Below are 18,262 nucleotides of genomic sequence, written 5' to 3' on the forward strand. Positions count from 1 at the left end.
AAATCAAAATCTGTTGTCAAAATGAACACTGAACAAAATCAAACAACATTGTTTATGAGACATGTTAGTAGTGTAACCTTGGTTAATGCACACATGATGTTATTCCATTATCATTAATGGCACCGTAATTATTATTTTCTTTACATTCACAAGTAGTAGCATTATCGTCGCTGTCGGCAGAAACCTCTTATCTCCATATTTTAACGTTACAAAAAAGCATCAAAAGTTAGCCCTGGCTCCAGATCGTAGACCCTGCCCACTCCATTGAGTGGACTGCTTCTGTTCAGGAAGCTTCAGTCTGGTAATCAGGCTAATCAAAAGTAGTAGATCTACAAGATTTTGAGCTTGTGGATCTGCTACTTTTGCTATTTTTTTAATTTTTATCCAGAAAACAGTTTTGGACATATGAGGTTTCCACCCGACAGAGACGATATTCAAGTTGTTTCTCAGGTGCCCTTACTTAAAGGGATAGTTCACCCAAAAAAATAATGTTTTCTATCGATTTAGTCACCCCATGGAGACTTGAATTCACAGATTTGATTTTTTTTTTTGTCGCATTCGTAAGCCAATAATTTGATGACCAGTGGACCGTTAGTCAGTGGTTCCGGTAAGAGGCACAAAGGAGACTCTTTGTGTTTCCTACCGGTACCGTTGCCGTCATCATCAAATTAATGGCTTAGGAATGCGACAAAAACAAAAAGATATTCATGAATTCAAAATTTGTGAACTATCCCTTTAAGATTGAATGTTAATTCCTACCTGCCAGTATTGAGGGGAGACTGGGAAAAAGGGTCAGACAACCTCAATAATAATATTGAGGTTGTCAATATTAAAGATAATAGTCAAAGAAGAATTGTAGCCTGCTTATTCCCCAAATCCCAGAAGGACTGGAGAACACTACCAAGCTATAGAAATTAATTAGCACTAATTAACATTAGCACTGTGTTACTAAGGTACTTTTTTGGCTAAAACAAAGTTTTTGGTTAAAAAGTTAAAGCTCTATATTCTGATTTAATAAACAAAAATACATGTTCAGGTGGGTTGCCAATTTCATTCAACCAGGAGAAAGAACCTACTTATCAGCTTCAATGGTATAGTGTTCCAGTGTTTAATTTTGACTAGTCATTTCTTTGTACCATCACTTCCAGTTTGACTTGTTTATCCTGCATCCTGTATGAGTCCTCTCTCCTCATTGGATGAAATTGGTATCCCAACCTGAAATTGTTTTTCTTTCTGTTTACTAAAGAGCTGGAGAGACGGGGAGACCCGTGTTACTGAACAAACACTATAGCAATGATTACTATCACAATATAGAGCAATTTAACACTTATTTTAACCAAACAAAAACAAATCTCTACTACTTTTCATTGGTACAAACAGATAAATGGGTGTGTCTCTACTCACAGCGCATCGCATGTACCCTCCTCGCCTCGACATGCTCCAGACTTCCTCCCCGTCCATCGTCACAACAACGTGGGTGCCTGGAGACGACCAGGGATGACGCTTGTTTACTGTTCTCGATTGGCTGCTCTCGTGGCGTTCCCTGTCGCTGCTAGCTCCTGATTGGTTGTTCTTGTGGTGTTCCCCGTCACTGCTGCTGGCTCCTGATTGGTTGTTCTCGTGGCATTCACTGTCGCTGACCTCCGCTGTCATCTGCCATCTGGCCAGTCGCTGCTCCGGAGCCGGCCAACCGTTGTTCCCTACGAGGGAAGGAGAGTGAGAATGAAACCATGTATAACTTCGCTGTCGGGTTGAAACCTATGTTCAAAACTGTGTTTTTTTTCAATTACTTTTTTTCATTTATTCTTTATTATTAAAAAAAGGAGGAGGGCAGTATGAGTCACCAGAACCAAGGACGGGTTTTTTCGATGAATCTATCATGGTTAAAATGGAGTTTGAAGTTACAATGGGTTTGTATAGGAAGGGAGTGTGTCTGATCAAATATTGAAAAACCGAATCGAGCAACTTAAAAACTGGTGCACACAAAAGCCTGAGTAGACGTTAAAATGACCCCAAACATGTTTGAAAGTGAAATATCCCCTTAAATGTTGTAATCGTGACAGCTCTATCATGGACCAACGCTCTCCTCACCCTGGTGGCTGGACTGTTCCTCTTCTCCTGGTTCTTCTCCTGGTTCTGGTTTGATTTGTGGAGGTTCTTCTGTATCCTCCACCGCCTTGGTCTCCTCACAGGGAGACCCACAGTTCTGATGAAGGTTCTGGTGGCCGCCTGGAGAACCAACACAGATGATCTTTTATGAAAACGACACACACATATTATGTAAAGTGACTTAAATGATTACGCGTCTCTAAATCAGTAGTCTGGGAGACTTCGCCTCAAAGCCTGGACAGCAGGGGCGCGGCCACTGCGTTCTGATTCAAATCAATAGCCAATGAAGAAAAGGGTGCGGGATCCACATGCAGTGGGTGTTGCATGTAAATAGGAGAATACCAGACCTTTCGCCCGGCCGGACGTTCGCCCAAAAAGTCGGAGATTTCATCCAGAGATTTCGCCCAAAAAGTTGGAGATTTCATCCAGAGATTTCGCCCATTTCGCGGAGATTTCGCCCGCTACAGTTAATAATAGATAGTGAAGCTAGCTGGCCGTTTGTGTGAGAGAATGAGAGAGGGTTAGGGTTAGATAAAAGCTCCCTCTCTCTCTCTGTGTGTGTGTGTGTGTGTGTGTGTGTGTGTGTGTGTGTGTGTCTTCCTTTTAAGGACCCCAATTGAAACAAGCCTAGAAGCTTTCTTGTGGTGTTTATCCTTTTAGTTGACCTTGTACCAGTGAATTGTACTGTCATGAAATTGTACCTTTTCCTATGCAAACTGATAATAAAAACCTCAATCAATCAATCAAACTGACTCACATAACAAGAGATCCATATGAAAGCAACACAACAAAAGAGGTCAAATGTAGGAATACATCAGTTTATTGACAAAATAAAACAGGTCAACACAGTTATTATGACATAACTGTATAATAGTGCCAAATGTATCTGAACTGTAATAATAATAATAGTTTCAAAAAAGTACAGATGTAAAAAAAGTTACAAATGTAAAAAAAAAAAAAAAAAAAAGAAAAGAAACATGTTGTTTTTTTTCGTTTTTTTTTCAAAGATAATGTCTAAAAATACAAAAAAAAGTTCTGTTCTGTGCTACTGTCCCACAGGTGTCACTGGGTTGCTCTGGGTTGCTCTGGGAGGGAGACAGGGTGGGACACTCTGGCGAGATGCCTTCTTCAGTAGCTGCATGGTAGCAGCGTGAGCTTCTTCCAATACAAAGTCGTAGCTGCGCCATGATGTTCTCCCGCTTCCTGTGCCCCTACAGACGTATCGGAAACCATCGCTGTCAACCAGCAGCATGCCACCACGCGTTGTACCGCCCTCTATGACGGTATACTGAAGTTCATCCGCTTGTGCTCCTGCAGGCTCTGGTACAATGGCTGGTTCAGCTTCAGCTTCAGTTACTTCAGCTTCCTCGGGTTCAGCTACTGCGGTAGGCACAGCTTCGGGTTCCAGTATCGTGGCCAGCACAGCGTCGGGTTCTGGTACTGTGGCAGGCACAGCTTCGGGTTCTGGTACTGTGGCAGGCACAGCTTCGGGTTCTGGTACTGTGGCAGGCACAGCTTCGGGTTCTGGTACTGTGGCAGGCACAGCTTCGGGTTCCAGTGCCGTGGCCAGCACAGCTTCGGGTTCTGGTACTGTAGCCGGCACAGCATCTGTGATCTGCTCCATTCGTCTCCTTTTCCGCTGCTGTGGTATGGTTTCTACTTAAATAAGAAAAGAAGGACAAAAAAATGAGAATTAGTTTGTTTTGAAGTAACTACAGTACTAACCAGAGGTGGGGACTTGGACACAATATAATATAATAGCATAACTCACTACATTCTCTCTCATTCATTGATCTCTACTAAGTATCAGAGCCCCCCTCCAACACCTAACACTAACACCTGGATTGACCACTTGACCCCCCCCCCCCCCCCCCCCTCCCCACACGATCTACAAGCTCACACCTCCTCCAGTTATGAGTGAGAATGACACCTTATTCAAGCACAGCCATTGAGATAGATGGGTCAATCAAGTCTGTATATCCTCCTATAATTTGACTAACCTGACGGTGTCTTGGGTGGTAGGTGTCTTGGTCTGTCTTGGTGTGCGTTGCCAGGTTTCGCGAGAGAAACAAGCAGCAAGGTCTATGAAAACAAGGCCAAACGAAACGAACCCTACAAGAAACAAGGTCTATGAAAAGAAGGCCAAACGAAGCGCCTTCACACATATACCTTGCCTCTTGGAAAACAGCCGATCTACAAGCTCACAACGCGTCCCCACACCCACCTGCACTTTCACAACCAACGCCAAAACACAATACCACCAATATTGCCCCTAAACCGCTTACAATAGGCCTATATGGCAACTAGCCTGCTTCCACACCATAGACCCCGCCCACTCTCTGAGTGCATTCTTACTGTGGAAACACACCAGACTTTTTTCGCACACACGATGCACATACGCACACGCGCACTTTTAGACCCAGTCCTATTTTAAAAGTCTGCGTATGTGCGACTCGCGTATCCGCGCGCCTGGTGTAGCCGCTATCATTGATAATCACTTGGGTCTAAACAAACGCGCTGTACGCACCACGCATACGCTCGCTTTGAAAAGTCTGGTGTAGATCGACCGTTACGGATCTGTGTGTGTGTGTGTGTGTGTGTGTGTGTGTGTGTGTGTGTGTGTGTGTGTGTGTGTGTTTGCGACGGGACCCGGGGCGGGGGCGGGGGGATCGAGTAACATGCCTACGCCATTCTCCGTGCTGTGTGTGTGGGTGGGGGGGAGATGAATCTGATCGCACCACAACTTGGGTCCGCGGCCGTGTATGCGTGGACATGGTACAAATGGAAATGGACTCTAAGAGGTCCATTTGGTTCCATTTGTACACTCTCAGAGTTAAATAAACATAGACTTTACTATATAAATTGGGGTCCAAGACATAGAAATGCCATTAAATGGGGGTCCATAGCCCTAATGCATGTCAAACTGGGGGTCCTTGAAATTAAAATGGTTGAGATTCACTGCTAGAGCCGTAAAAAAGTCTCTTATGGGGGTCCCTGGCATATCTTTTCAAATGGGGGTCCGCGGGCTAACAAGTGTCAATTTGGGGGTCCTTGACATAAAAACGTTTGAGAACCACTGCACTACACAGTACAAACTCACTTTCGATCCCTGATAAACCGTCTGTTCTCAGCGCATATGCCAAACTGCACACTTTGGGTGCTCATATTCCCCTACGGGTATGGTCTAGTCAGTGTATATAATGAACAGAGCATATGAACAGATAACTGACAGAGGGCATAGCATAGGTAGGCTAATGTTAAGCATGTATTCTGTCAGTTCTGGACTGGGTTGTAGACATGTTTTAGGCCTATTTGTAAAACAAGCCAACGGTGTCTGTTGCTCATGACATTGGAACAGTGGAGATGACTTCTGACATGCAGCAGCGGTGAACAGGTTTGCCAGGAGTCATATATACACACACACACACACACACACACACACACACACACACACACACACACACACACACACACACACACACACACACACACACACACACACACACACACACACACACACACACACACGCTAAGACAGGAGAAAAGGAACATTTACATTTGCAATACTTTTTATTCTGCTATTCTGTTATTATCATTACAGTACAGATGCATCACTATCTTTGTGAGTCAGTCATTAAGGGGAAGAAACTTAAGAGGGAGGCCTCTTAAGTTCCAAGTTCACCTAGGTATATGCAATGGGCAATGAGGCAGGTCACATTCCATTCCTTTGTCTTGAAATTTCAATAGACCTACATCCAGGAGGTGCGGAATGGGCCATCTGACGCCAATTAAAGTGCACAGATAGCTGGACTTCAGGTGGTGATCAGTTAAGGCGTTAATTCTCAAAGAAAAAGGACCCCAATTGAAAAACTGTACCTTTTCCTCTGCAAACTCCAATCAATCAAACAATAGAACCAGTTGTAAACAGAGCTATGCAAATAGGGAAATAGTTAAAGAGAAATTCCCCTCTTAAAGATGGAGTGCCATGATATTTTTCAACCCTAAAACCTGATCATAAGGTATTATTATTATGTAAGGATTTTTTTCCCCAAAAAAAAGTGTACAGAAATAGTTAAAAAAAAATGATTTATGTGGCCACGCCTCCAGTTCATTAAAGGTAGGGTAAGTGATATTTTTGGGTTAAAACAAAAAGTATTTTGTTAAAAGGTTAAAATACTATATTCTGATAGTAGTCATTGCTATAGAGTGTTTTGTCAGTAACAGATGTCTCCATGTCTCTCCAGCTCTTTAATAAACAGAAAATACATTTTCTGGTAGGTGTCAAAATCTCAGCCAATCAGGAGAAAGTACCCATTTTTAAGCTTAATTTGTATAGTGTTTCAGTTCCAATTTTGTCTGCTCATTTCTTAGTGTCATCACTTCCAATTTCACTTTTTTTTATCTGTATCCTGGTTGAGTTCTCTGTCCTGATTGGATAACATTGGAAATGAAACTGAAACTGAAACGAAAATGCATTTTCTGTTTAATAGACGGGTTTCCGAGCGACGTCATCACAGAGCAGAATGCGCAATCTGCGCATGCCTGGGGGTGGAAGGCGCGTTCGAAAATACAGCCCTGAGCGGCAGTGAGCGCACTGGCCAATACAAACTAATAGGCGAGTGTGCTCCGGTGCGTAATTTCCAAACGCACCCATAGGCTTCCCCCCGCAGCTGCGCGGTCATATTCCTCTCAATGTTTACTAACAGGAAACCTGTCTATAAAGAGGTGGAGAGACAAGGAGACTCCTAATACTGAACAAACACTCTATAGCAATGAGTACTATCACAATAAAGAGCTATTTAACAATTATTTTAACCAACGCAAATCACTTACCCTACCTTTAAGTATGCCTGGTTCTCACCTTAGCACCTCCTCCACCACCTTAGCACCACCCACCTGTCCTAGTCCCTCCTCCTCCTCATGCCCACACCTGTTGTGTTATGATAATGAGGGGGGGGGTATGTTTTTTGGGGGCTCTGTGATGTCACTAAAGGGCTGTTTCTCTATTGGCACGTTTGACCCTCAAGATTTCAGCCTCCAGGAAGAAACTCCAAATAATCAGAGAAGACATAAAACCCCATAAAACCACCTCCAGGGGGCTTAATGAAGTTCTATCAACCTCAAAGACACATGAAAAACAGAAAAAGTGCAAAAACATGGCACCACCTCTTTAAATAAAGCCATTTATAATGAATCTCGCACAACTGATTGATTATATAATTGCAGTGCAGTGGTAAAGTAGGTCATTTCAATAGAATGTATCTAAGCAGCTCAAAGTGAGCACGCTGCCCCCCTCTCATTCTCTCACACAAACGGTGGGTGAAAGCTCTGGGCGAAAAGTCTGGTGGTGGGTGAAAGCTCTGGGTGAAAAGTCTGGGGGTGGGTGAAAGCTCTGGGTGAAAAGTCTGGGGGTGGGTGAAAGGTCCGCTCAAAAACACGGGCGAAAGGGATTTGGGGCGAAAGGTCTAGTTACCAGCGCCATGACTGTCATGATATGACAGTCATGTTTCAGAGTTACTACAAGAATAAACCCCAAAAAGCCTATGGCTTATTTCCATTGAGGTCCCGTGTTCTCTCATACACATAATAAACACACATGTAGGTATCATATAATAAACATACATGTTGAATATATAGTAGCTGTAGAATACAACTCTCGTAGACGTATTTATGATTCTGACGTTTTCAATCTACGAGTGTTTGAAGGTTCACGCCCCATGGAGACAGGGACTTTCAGCACTATACCCCGTAGACACTCCAAACATGAACAAATTGAAGAGAACGGTGCTTACCCCCACGCCCCAAATGTTATCTCTCGCTACGGGGTAATAGTTTAACGTAATAATCCATATCTTTCCATAAAGAAGTGTTTTAATGCCGTCTACAGTAGCCGAACGCCATTTTTTCACACTCGTTTACTTCCTGCTTACATTGAGTGTAATTCCGGGTTTCACCAGATGGGCGCGTCACTACCGCCCATTGGGAAGAGTCTGCCACAGACGGTATTAAAACACTTCTTTATTGAAGGATATGGATTATTACATTAAACTACTACCCCGTAGCAAGAGTTAACATTTGGAGCGTGGGGGTAAGCACCATTTCTTTCAATGTGTACATGTTTGAAGTGTCTACGGGGTATAGTGCTGAAAGTCCTAGCCCCTACGGAACCTCTCCCTCCGCTATGTAGCTCCGAGATGAGGTCCCTCTTTAGTTTCTGCCGTATGCTGTAGGCCTTGTCGCACATTTTCCACTTTACATGTTTCTTACCCCTTTCTGCACATCGTATCCAAAAAGTAAAGCATTTGCGCCACTCTCTCAGATGTTTTAAATTTTAGCTGGCAATAAAATCTATCTAACGAGTTGAAGAAAGTATTTAATTTGCCTCGGTTTTCATCCGGTTCCAAAATATTTTGCATTAGAAGATGCAATTCAACATTTGACCAGTAGGGGAATCAGTAATGTTATCTCTACGGGCACAACTCTTGCGCAATGTCTTAAAAACATGGAACCGGATGAAAACCGAGGCAAATTAAATACTTTCTTCAACTCGTTGGATAGATTTTATTGCCAGCTAAAATTTAAAACATCTGAGAGAGTGGCGCAAATGCTTTACTTTTTGGATACGATGTGCAGAAAGGGGTAAGAAACATGTAAAGTGGAAAATGTGCGACAAGGCCAACAACATACGGCAGAAACTAAAGAGGGACCTCATCTCGGAGCTACATAGCGGAGGGAGAGGTTCCGTAGGGGCTATGAAAGTCCCTGTGTCCATGGGGGGTGAACCCTACAACTCTCGTAGATTGAAAACGTCAGCATCATAAATACGTCTACGAGAGTTGTATTCTACAGCTACATAATATGCCTATATAATGTTGCATGTATATTATATAATACATAACACCATACTGCTCTTCATGTTGTACAGGCTGATAATAGTTATCTCTTACACATAATATGTACACATACACACGTATGTATCATTAATAAACATACATGTAATATATTACAATCATAATACATACTGTACCTCTCTTCATGTTGTACAGGCTGATAACCTCCTCTTCATATTGTCTCATGGTTCTCTCTATAACCTCCACTATCTCCTGCACAGCAGCCGTTAACCGCTGACTTACGAACAACTTCACTACGTCTACTTTAGACATGATGATCACAGTTATTGATTGATATTTATTGGTTATTGATCAGAATGTAAAAGCCAATGCTGCTGTTTGTTGACAACCTGGCAACGACACCCTCTTCTTCTCACAGAGACGAGGGTGCACGCAACAGCGACACCTCCTGTAGTGGAGTTACATGGAGCTACATGGTTCTCAACCTGTGGGTTGGGACCGTTATATTATACCTCTATGGTTGGGACCCCCAGATGACAGTGAAGAGAGGTCCCCAGATGACAGTGAAGAGACAAATTAAGGACTATTCAGACCTTTTTAATACCTAAAAAGATTATTTAAGAAAGGAATTAAAAATTAAAAAAATATTACTGCATCAAAACAAAACAAAAAACTGGTTAAACATTTAATTGGCCAAATTAAGAAAGAGGCACATTTTTTGAAAATAGCAGATCTACAAGCTCACGACGCCTCGCAACATGTGTAGATCTGCTATTTTCACAATATTTATCTCTAGAAAATATTATGCCTCAACTCCTACAATTTCAAGTGCTTATTGTGGTTGGGGGTCCCCAGTTCAAACATGATTATTTTGGGGGGGTCACAGCCTGAAAAGGTTGAGAACCACTGACATGATCTGTGTTTGTTTAGTTTTGTACAATACTTGACTGCAAAGTTGTGTTGCACAGCTATATTTACATATTTCTTTATTAGTAGGGGGCTACTGCATATCCTCAACTGTAGTTTTTTGGTTTTATTATTTCACACTTGCTTTGGGAATGTAAATCTAATGTAGGCCTATCGCATGCAAATAATGCACCTTTGAAATGAGTCTCTAAATGTGTCTCAAAATCACTTTATTTGCCAATGATAACTTCATACAAAATACATGATATCATGAACTGTTAGAACATGGGTCCGGGACCCCTAGGGGGTCCTCAGAGTTACTGCAGGGGGGGGCCACCAAATCGTTGTGTGATAGGATATATATTTTCACATCAACCTCTTGAACCCTATAGCATCCCTATAGCCAAAAATAGCAGATCTACAAGTGTGAGCTTGTAGATCGGATATTTTTAGCAAAGAGGTTTCAAAAAGCAGACTAAGTACAGATTGAAAGGTCAAGTTACCAAGTATTGATGGTTTAAGTGGTTAAAGGTCTGAAAATACACATTAACATAAATCCAACATACACTGATGACAGCCCTGTCAAACAAGTCTATGAAGCTATGAAATCTATGAAAAAGTTTAATCTGCATTGCAACACAATGTAATGGGGGGTCCCTGCTTCATCTCTCTGTCAACTAAGGGGTCCTTGGGCTGAAACACGTTGAAGACCCCTGCGTTAGAATAACATTGGATAAGTGACTCCTAACAAGGTACTGACATTTGCGTCAGTAGTTAGGCAGTCAGTCAATAGTCAGTAACTGTTTAGTAACATGAATTGGTTTGTTTACTGCTCCCTGTTTCTAGGACCGACTAAAGGACACAAAGTTGTCACTAGAGGGGGCAAGAAATCCTCCCATTGCTCAGTTTGAACCTCTATGTTTGGTTTGAACAAGTTATTTTAATACATAAAGTTATTCACTACTGCGTGTGGTTAAGTGTGGCTAAGTAAAGAGTTCTACTCTATTATAATATGTACCATTTGTATCACATTGTATTGTTTTTTGTTTTATTCATTTAAAATAGTGAATAGTAAAAGCCAAAATTCTATTCTATTCAAATCTAGTCATAGGTGGAGTGCAGCGTAATGTGAATACAGCTAAAGGAATACAGTTCTGACAAAAAAAAATCTTGTCAAAACAACACTTTAATCTGCTATAAAGCTCATATATATAGCCTACTGTACATGTTTGTGTAGAATAGTGGTTCTCAAAGTGAGGTCCACAGAGTTATGAAGGTCCTTGAAATGAAAAGGTTTGAGAAGCGCTGTTGTGTGTAATGGTATATATTAGTGAAAAGCACACACCTACAGCCAGGTACCTAAACCCTACTAGTTACAACTACTGTACATGCAGACTTGAGGCTTAAGTTGGGACAATTGGCTCTACACACTCCATAGCCTGTGACAAAAATGTGAATAAACATCTCAAATTTGCAATAAAAGTTAAAATTGAATCAGCTTCACTAAATTTTAAGATAGGCTATAACTACCAACCCACCGAGGAGAAAACTGCGTGAGCACAGCTACGTAAAAGTCCCTGTCCACCGTCATTTTACCCCTGAAGCACACTGAGTGCTGGTTGACACAACTGTGGATGCCATCTTTGGGCACGTCTGACCTGGAATTCCGTTCTCCTGAAGGGGTCGTCAACAAGTGTCTTTTTTTGGTAGCAGCGGACATCTTTGAGGGGTAAAAACCTGGTTTAACCCCAGCATCCTTTCGCAGAAAGTAGCCCGGGTTGTGAGCTTGTCGAAGGGCTATTTTCAGCGAAAGCCTTCCCCACAATAACAGAAAACAGAAAAGACACTGGTATAGAGCCCTGAGCCCTCAACCATTATGTAGTTAATACATTAGTGGTCCAGAGCTCAAAAAAGGTTGAGATCCACTGCTCTATTTCATCGATTCCCAACCTGTGGACTAGGGCCCACTGGCGGGCCGTGAGGATATTTCAAGTGGACCCCCAAATAACTGGCAAAACATTAATATGAAAACATATAATGTAAAAAACTAAAATCTAATGTCACGCAATTTCTTTCTTTAAAACCTGGACAAATGAGCTTTCATTGTGATACTGATATATATAGGAACTTACAGTAAACTATGTTAGTGGCATTGATCCAAGCCGGAAGGCAATTGATTGATCATTAAAATAAACATGCCCTGAAAATACTGTACTCTATTTGGTGTTGTATTTGGTGTTTCTTGGACCTTCGGTTAAAGCCCTTCCCTTCATTCAAACTGCAGCCATGGCTGCATGGGTAGAGAGCTCGCCTGGGAAACAGTTTCCAGGGTCCATTCCCGGGACCGGCAATATGTCGAGGTGTCCGTGAGCAAGACACTTAACCCCCAATTGCCCCCCCCCTCCCCCCACTGCGGTCAAGTCTGACCACTACAGCAGCAATCAGCTTGTGAAGCTGAAAAACGGAATTTCCATCAAATAGGTCTAATTATTAACTGGCGGTTGATGGGGGTTGATCCGTGTGCTCCGGTTACACCTGGTGAAGTCTTCTTGAGAAACTTTGCTGTGGCCACGGAGGTGAAGGACGGGACGGTGACATCTTTGAAGATGGTCTGTGTGGCGTTGGTTTCGGACGGTTTGTTCTGGCTCAAAGTCTCCTTGATCATCTGACGCACATCCCGGGTAGCATCGCCACGCACCGCCAACAGAGCCGTGATGTGATCCTTCCTGATGTCGGGGTATTTGGACACCAGCGCTGAGACCTCTAGATACAGCAGAGTCCGGTCGTTCAGCTTGAAGACCTCCGCTACGGTGGCTATGGCATCACAAAGACCATCTGCTTCTTCCCCTCCGGCGCTGACCTTCTTGAAAAGCAGCTTGAACTGTTCTGCCTCTTTGATCATCTTCTTAGCTCCCTTCCTCCTCTCGTCTGCATTCTTAAAGGTGATCCTCCTCTTCATCAGGGCCTTCAGATATTCCACCACTACCCTGCGATGGGCTTCACTCGCCATCTCCCGGTTGAAGGGTTCCTTCATTTTGTTGAAGTCGCTGAAGTAGTCCTCTACTGTCACACAGATGGTGTCCGCAGCGAGGGAGCTCGACAGCCACTTCCTGGTCAACAGCTCATTTAGTATGGAGTTGAGGTCAAGGAAGACCTCGTCCAATAGGAACTGGCATCCCTCCTTGGCAAACTCATTGAGCGTCTTCTCGTTAGCCGCATCGATGTCGGAGAGACCTGGCGACTGCTTGTGCTTCCTTTTCAGACTACTGATGGACTCTCTGAACGTCTGACAGTTGTTGACGATGGCAATCATGTACTGAATGTAGCACTGGGGCCGTTGTCTGTCTCTCAGATGCTGCCCTTTGTAGACGACGACTGCTTCTCTGTAACTGACGAGGAAAATGCTCAGCTGTCGGAGGCAGAGCTTCAAAACCTGCTCTTCAAACGCCTCGTCTATCTGAGCCGCCACCTGTAGATTCTGTTCAAAGATCTGGAAGATGTTCTGGTAGAGAGTGGTCTGGTAGTGGCCATCTTGGTCGGCCTCAGGCTCTGTTTCCTTCTGCCAGTCCTTTTTGTCATCCTCCAAGGCCTTCTGCAGCCAGCCTGTTATATTAGACGTCACTGTCTGAACATATCGGCCAAGGAGCTGATCCGCAATGTCCTGCGGCAACAGGGGCTCCAGTTGGTTGACGTCACACTCCAAACGCAGCTCTGGATGTCCCATCATCTGCTCACTCTTATAAGTGTGAAGAACCCAGGCAAGCATGGGAACAATTTCATTGGGCTCCAAGTCTTCAGATGCCAGTTCTTGAAGACGATGTGACACAGCATCGTGGTATAGCCGGAAAAACCTTGGGAAGGTGTTGTAGTGCGGCGGAAAGCAATGTACCATGAGGTTCTTGACAACGATGAGGTCGTCCAGAACATATATCCTGGTAATCTCCAAGAGCCGAACCAGCCACATCTTATCCATCTCCCGCGTCACCGACTGGGTGCACTCGATGCGGTTGCTGACGGTGCCCTCCAACACCTTAAACATCTTGTCCTTCCATCGTTTCGGTCGCCCGGGCGGGATGAAACCCGTCTGCTTCTCACGGTCCAGCATGTGTCGGTCGATCTTCTCCTCGCGCTCGATGATCCGCACCGCGGAGACCAGCATGGTGGGGTCACGGCGAACCATTACCAGCGCGCGCTGGAGCACCACCCACAGCTGCTTAGCCAGCTCGTCAGACGTCGACTGTACATCTCTGAAGTAGACGCGGAGGAGGTGCATGTCGCTGCCGTCTTTGCTGTCCATGCGGTACTGCTCGTACATCAGGTCATCGCGGGAACTCTCCATCTCCATCAGATTACGATGGGCCAGCAGCAGCTGAGCCTGCTCTATCAGCTGTTTGGTCTCCTGCACGATCTCCGGTACCGAGAATATGTTTCTGAGGTTTTCCATGACGGACGCCAGCTGGCTGTGCTGCACCACCGCAGCCTTCACGTCTTTCAGGTTGTCTATGGTGTTCATGCTCCGCCTCCAGTCCCTGCCGACAGCCTCCAGCGACTTCCCGATGTTTTTAACGTCCGCCAGGGTGTCGTGCAGCCGGGTGACTCCGGTCCGAATGCCGTCCAGGTGGGACTGGACGGCTGCCTTGAGCCTTGTTTCCACAGAAGCCTCCTTGCGGGCCTCTTCTGTGCGGGCCTCAGCTAGCTTGTCCAGCTGCTCCGCCCGTTGGAACATTCCCGCGACGCGATGCACTGCCCTAGCCACCGCTTCCCGCTCTGTCTCCTCCATAGTGCTTTGTTTGTGCAAGGACCACGATGGAATTAAGTCGCTGGCGTTATTGTGCTTTATCCGTTTTGTTTCAGCAGTATTCACCATGTATTTTCCTATGTAATAAATAAAACAAAGAATCGAACTCAGTGTTGGGTACTGGGATTTCAGTTGTGCTTATAGTGCCCCATAAGAATAATGCTTGGGTGATGTCACACCAGCTGATATAGGCTCAATACACCAATGCCCTTTCATGCACTGACATCAGAGTTATAATATATATGTCTGTATCACTTTTATACCCATAGAAGGAGGCGGGTGGAAAGGGACGGGGGCAGAGACAGAAAGGGGAGGGGCATGCATTCCCAACTTGCATCGTTCCGAGTTCATCTATCAATTCCAGGAATCTCTGTATCTGTCTCTAGCTTGTTGTCCATATATGGAGATGTCTGACATCACAGTACTGACATCATAGTAGCCTACTGACATCATAGTGTACATGACTGATGTCATAGAAGACATTTGGCCTCCAATGAAAGTACTCTGACAACATCTGATAATAACATACTGTAGTATACTAGTACTAGTGTAACAAGCAAATGTTATTATATTTATTTTAATGATGTCCGCCAGGCCAAAGGCCCAGGCCAGAGATTATGTTTTTGCCTGTGTGTGTGTGTGTGTGTGTGTGTGTGTGTGTGTGTGTGTGTGTGTGTGTGTGTGTGTGTGTGTGTGTGTGTGTGTGTTTGCCTATTAACAATACTTCTACTCCACTACATCTAAGAGGCAAAAGTTACTTTTTACTCCAGTACAATTATTAGAAAACTTTAGTAAGTTGAAATTATTTTCAATAATTTTTGGAAGCCGAAAAGAAGAGTTAAAGAATCAGTTAGTGTTATCAATAAACACTAAGGATTTGATAAAATAAATAAATAAATGAATGAATGAATGGATGAATGAATGAATGAATGAATGAATGAATGCATGAATTAATTCATTAAATACATGAATTAAAAAAAAAAAAAAAAAAAAGGTCTGCGGACTAGCTAGTGCATATCAAACGGTTTGAGAATCAATGGTCTACAGTAGGCTAGGCTATGTTTCGCCGTTCCGTGGATGCGGCGTCACGCAGAGATTGGCGACCCGTTCAATTCTGTCACGTTCAAACGTTGACGCTTTAGTTTCACCAGCCTCTTGTGAATTGAATCGACATCATTATACGGGTCACCTATCTCGTTGTAACACCACACCACTACCTAGTGTTGCCATGTCCGCTTATTATAAGCGACTTTGGGCTTGTTTCTCTGTAAAGTTGCTTGTTAAATATATTGGTAGTTTTATTTGGCCTTGTTTCCTAATGTTGTTTCCAGTGGTTCTCAAACATTCTCAAGTCAAGAACCCCCAAATTAATATATATTTGCCTGCAGCCCCCCCCATCTGAAAACATTTTATGCCAGGGACCCCCCCCCCCACACAAGATTTGTGTTGTTAAAATGTCAAATTAATCAGTTTTTATTATTTTTTTGAAAATAGCAGATCTACAAGCACATGACGCGTTGTGAGCTTTTAGCTCGGTTATTTTCAAATAGCCAGTGTGTATTATGTTTAAAATTAAAGGGCGAAGGGCGAGCTTCTGACCCGCTTGCTTGTTTCTCTCTCAAAACCTGGCAACACCGCTACCAGCCAGACCGTGACGGAACGGGGAGTTGCTGGCTGCTGTGCTGCCAGGCCGGGGCCGGGATGGGAGGAGGCGGTTGGTTATTATAACTTGTGGCAGGAGTCAGGACCAGAGGGGATCGAACCCATCAGGCAGCAGCAGGGATCGGGACAGTAACAATGGAGCAGGGACACCCTCCTCCTCCATCATCATGCCCGGGGCGGTGGTGGTGGTGGCGGCGCTTGCCGACATGCTGGTGTCGCATCCAGAGGAGGCTGATCAACTGGGACGGCAGTCCGTGCAGGACCTTCGCCCTGCTGACTGTCACCATCCAGATGATATGGTGAGACCACCATGACTCATGATGCAGTCATATTATAAAATAGTATAGTATATGGCTTTTAATTATTGTACACTGCTCTACTTTTAAACTGGCAATAAAATGTTAAATCAGTCAAATAATAATTATAGACTAGCCTATATATATAATAATTATAGTCTATAGTAGCTAGTTTATATTATTTTATATCATAGAGTCTAGAGATCTACCGATTACAGTCTATAGGCTCATATAGGCTAATAGTCTATATAATATTGTATAATAATATAATATTCAATCCAATTCAAAGATGCCTTGTTGGCATGAGAAAACATAATTGCATTTATGAATAGTTTATATATTGAAGGGTATTTTCAATCTTTTGAACATATACCATAGGTCTCAGTATGCAAATATATATGCAACGTTTGAATCTATATATAGTTTGTGTACAGTTTATAGGGATCAGAAATCATTTTCTTTTTTTATTTCTCTTTAATCAACGTCAACAAACCATGCCTTTGACCTAGCTACTGCAATTACAGTAGCTATAGGTATTGATAACTATTAACACTCAGGTATTGAAGATGCTGTAAGTGATATGTTTTGCATTAAAACAAAACATTTATTGTCAAAAAGTTAAAGCTCTGTATTGTGATAGTAATCATTGCTATAGAGTGTTTGTTCAGTAACAGGGGTCTCTCCAGCTCTTTGATAAACAGAAAATACATTTTCAGGTCGGTATACCAATTTAATCAATTTCACTTCCTGTGTCCTGTATGAGGTTCTCTCTCTCTCTCTCCTGAAATTGGTATCTTGACCTGAACATGTATTTTTCTTTAAAGAGCTGGAGAGACAGGGACAGAGACTGTTACTGAACACACTAGTCTACAGCAATGATTTACTATCACGATATATAGAGCTATTTAACACTTATTTTAACAGAAGAAATACCACTTACACCACTGAAGGTTTTACAGGGTAGGAAACATTCCTTTCAACAGTCTCTAGACTCTGGCATTTGTTTTACATTTTATTTTACACTCATATGGTCTTGGATTAGGAGGTTTAATCTGAGATATTTGTCTCCTTTGCTATGCTATTGTAATCAGAGAGATATTCCCTGGTACTGAACAAACACTTTATAGCAATGATTACTATCACAATATAGAGCTATTTAACACTTATTTTAACAAAAGATAATCACTTACACCACCTTCAAAGCAGGACTATGTAACTTTTTTAATGAATACAACGTAATTTTATCCATTCTGTATGGTAGAGTATGTTAATACAACATAACTTTTAATATACAATAGTGGTGGTTGTATTTTGTCTCCCTGCTCTTCTATTGAGACATTTAGATTGTGTCAAACGTCATGTCTCACCTAGACACAGGATTTGACCTGATGGCCAAGATTCAATGTATCCCCTGAGCAAGCAGGCAGGCTCTATTAGCTCAATGGTAAAACATGTCAGCACTTGTGCAGGAAACCGGGTTCAAATCCCGGGTAGAAGAGGAAAGTTACGTAGTGCAGCTTTATGTACAGTGTTGTAAACAGCACTAAAGGTAAAGGCTAATCTATGTGGACCAGCGGGTCGCGTTTATGTAATCCTCTACATTACAACACTGTTTCCCAACCTCGGGTCCGGGGACCACC

General features: G+C 43.1%; 2 protein-coding genes across 2 annotated transcripts in view; both read right to left on the minus strand.

The window, feature by feature from the left end:
• LOC311045769 (uncharacterized protein) overlaps window positions 1–9,329 on the minus strand; it is a 103,792-nt gene extending 94,463 nt beyond the window's left edge. Inside the window, exons 1-3 of the mRNA XM_084057807.1 lie at window positions 9,137–9,329; window positions 2,092–2,229; window positions 1,405–1,700 (exon numbers count right to left, since the gene is read on the minus strand). Coding sequence (XP_083913933.1) covers window positions 1,405–1,700; window positions 2,092–2,229; window positions 9,137–9,272 — 570 coding nt within the window. The 5' untranslated portion in view covers window positions 9,273–9,329. The remainder of the gene's footprint in view (window positions 1–1,404; window positions 1,701–2,091; window positions 2,230–9,136) is intronic.
• A 3,010-nt stretch (window positions 9,330–12,339) lies between these two features.
• LOC311044902 (exocyst complex component 3-like) lies at window positions 12,340–14,646 on the minus strand (the record flags this gene model as incomplete). Its single annotated transcript, XM_084056712.1, has 1 exon — window positions 12,340–14,646. The coding sequence occupies one exon, from the start codon at window positions 14,644–14,646 to the stop codon at window positions 12,340–12,342; it is 2,307 nt and encodes a 768-aa protein (XP_083912838.1).
• Window positions 14,647–18,262: the final 3,616 nt, after the last annotated feature.

Source organism: Gymnoscopelus microlampas, assembly GCF_963454915.1.
Source record: "Gymnoscopelus microlampas genome assembly, chromosome: 5".
Classification (NCBI taxonomy): Eukaryota; Metazoa; Chordata; class Actinopteri; order Myctophiformes; family Myctophidae; genus Gymnoscopelus; species Gymnoscopelus microlampas.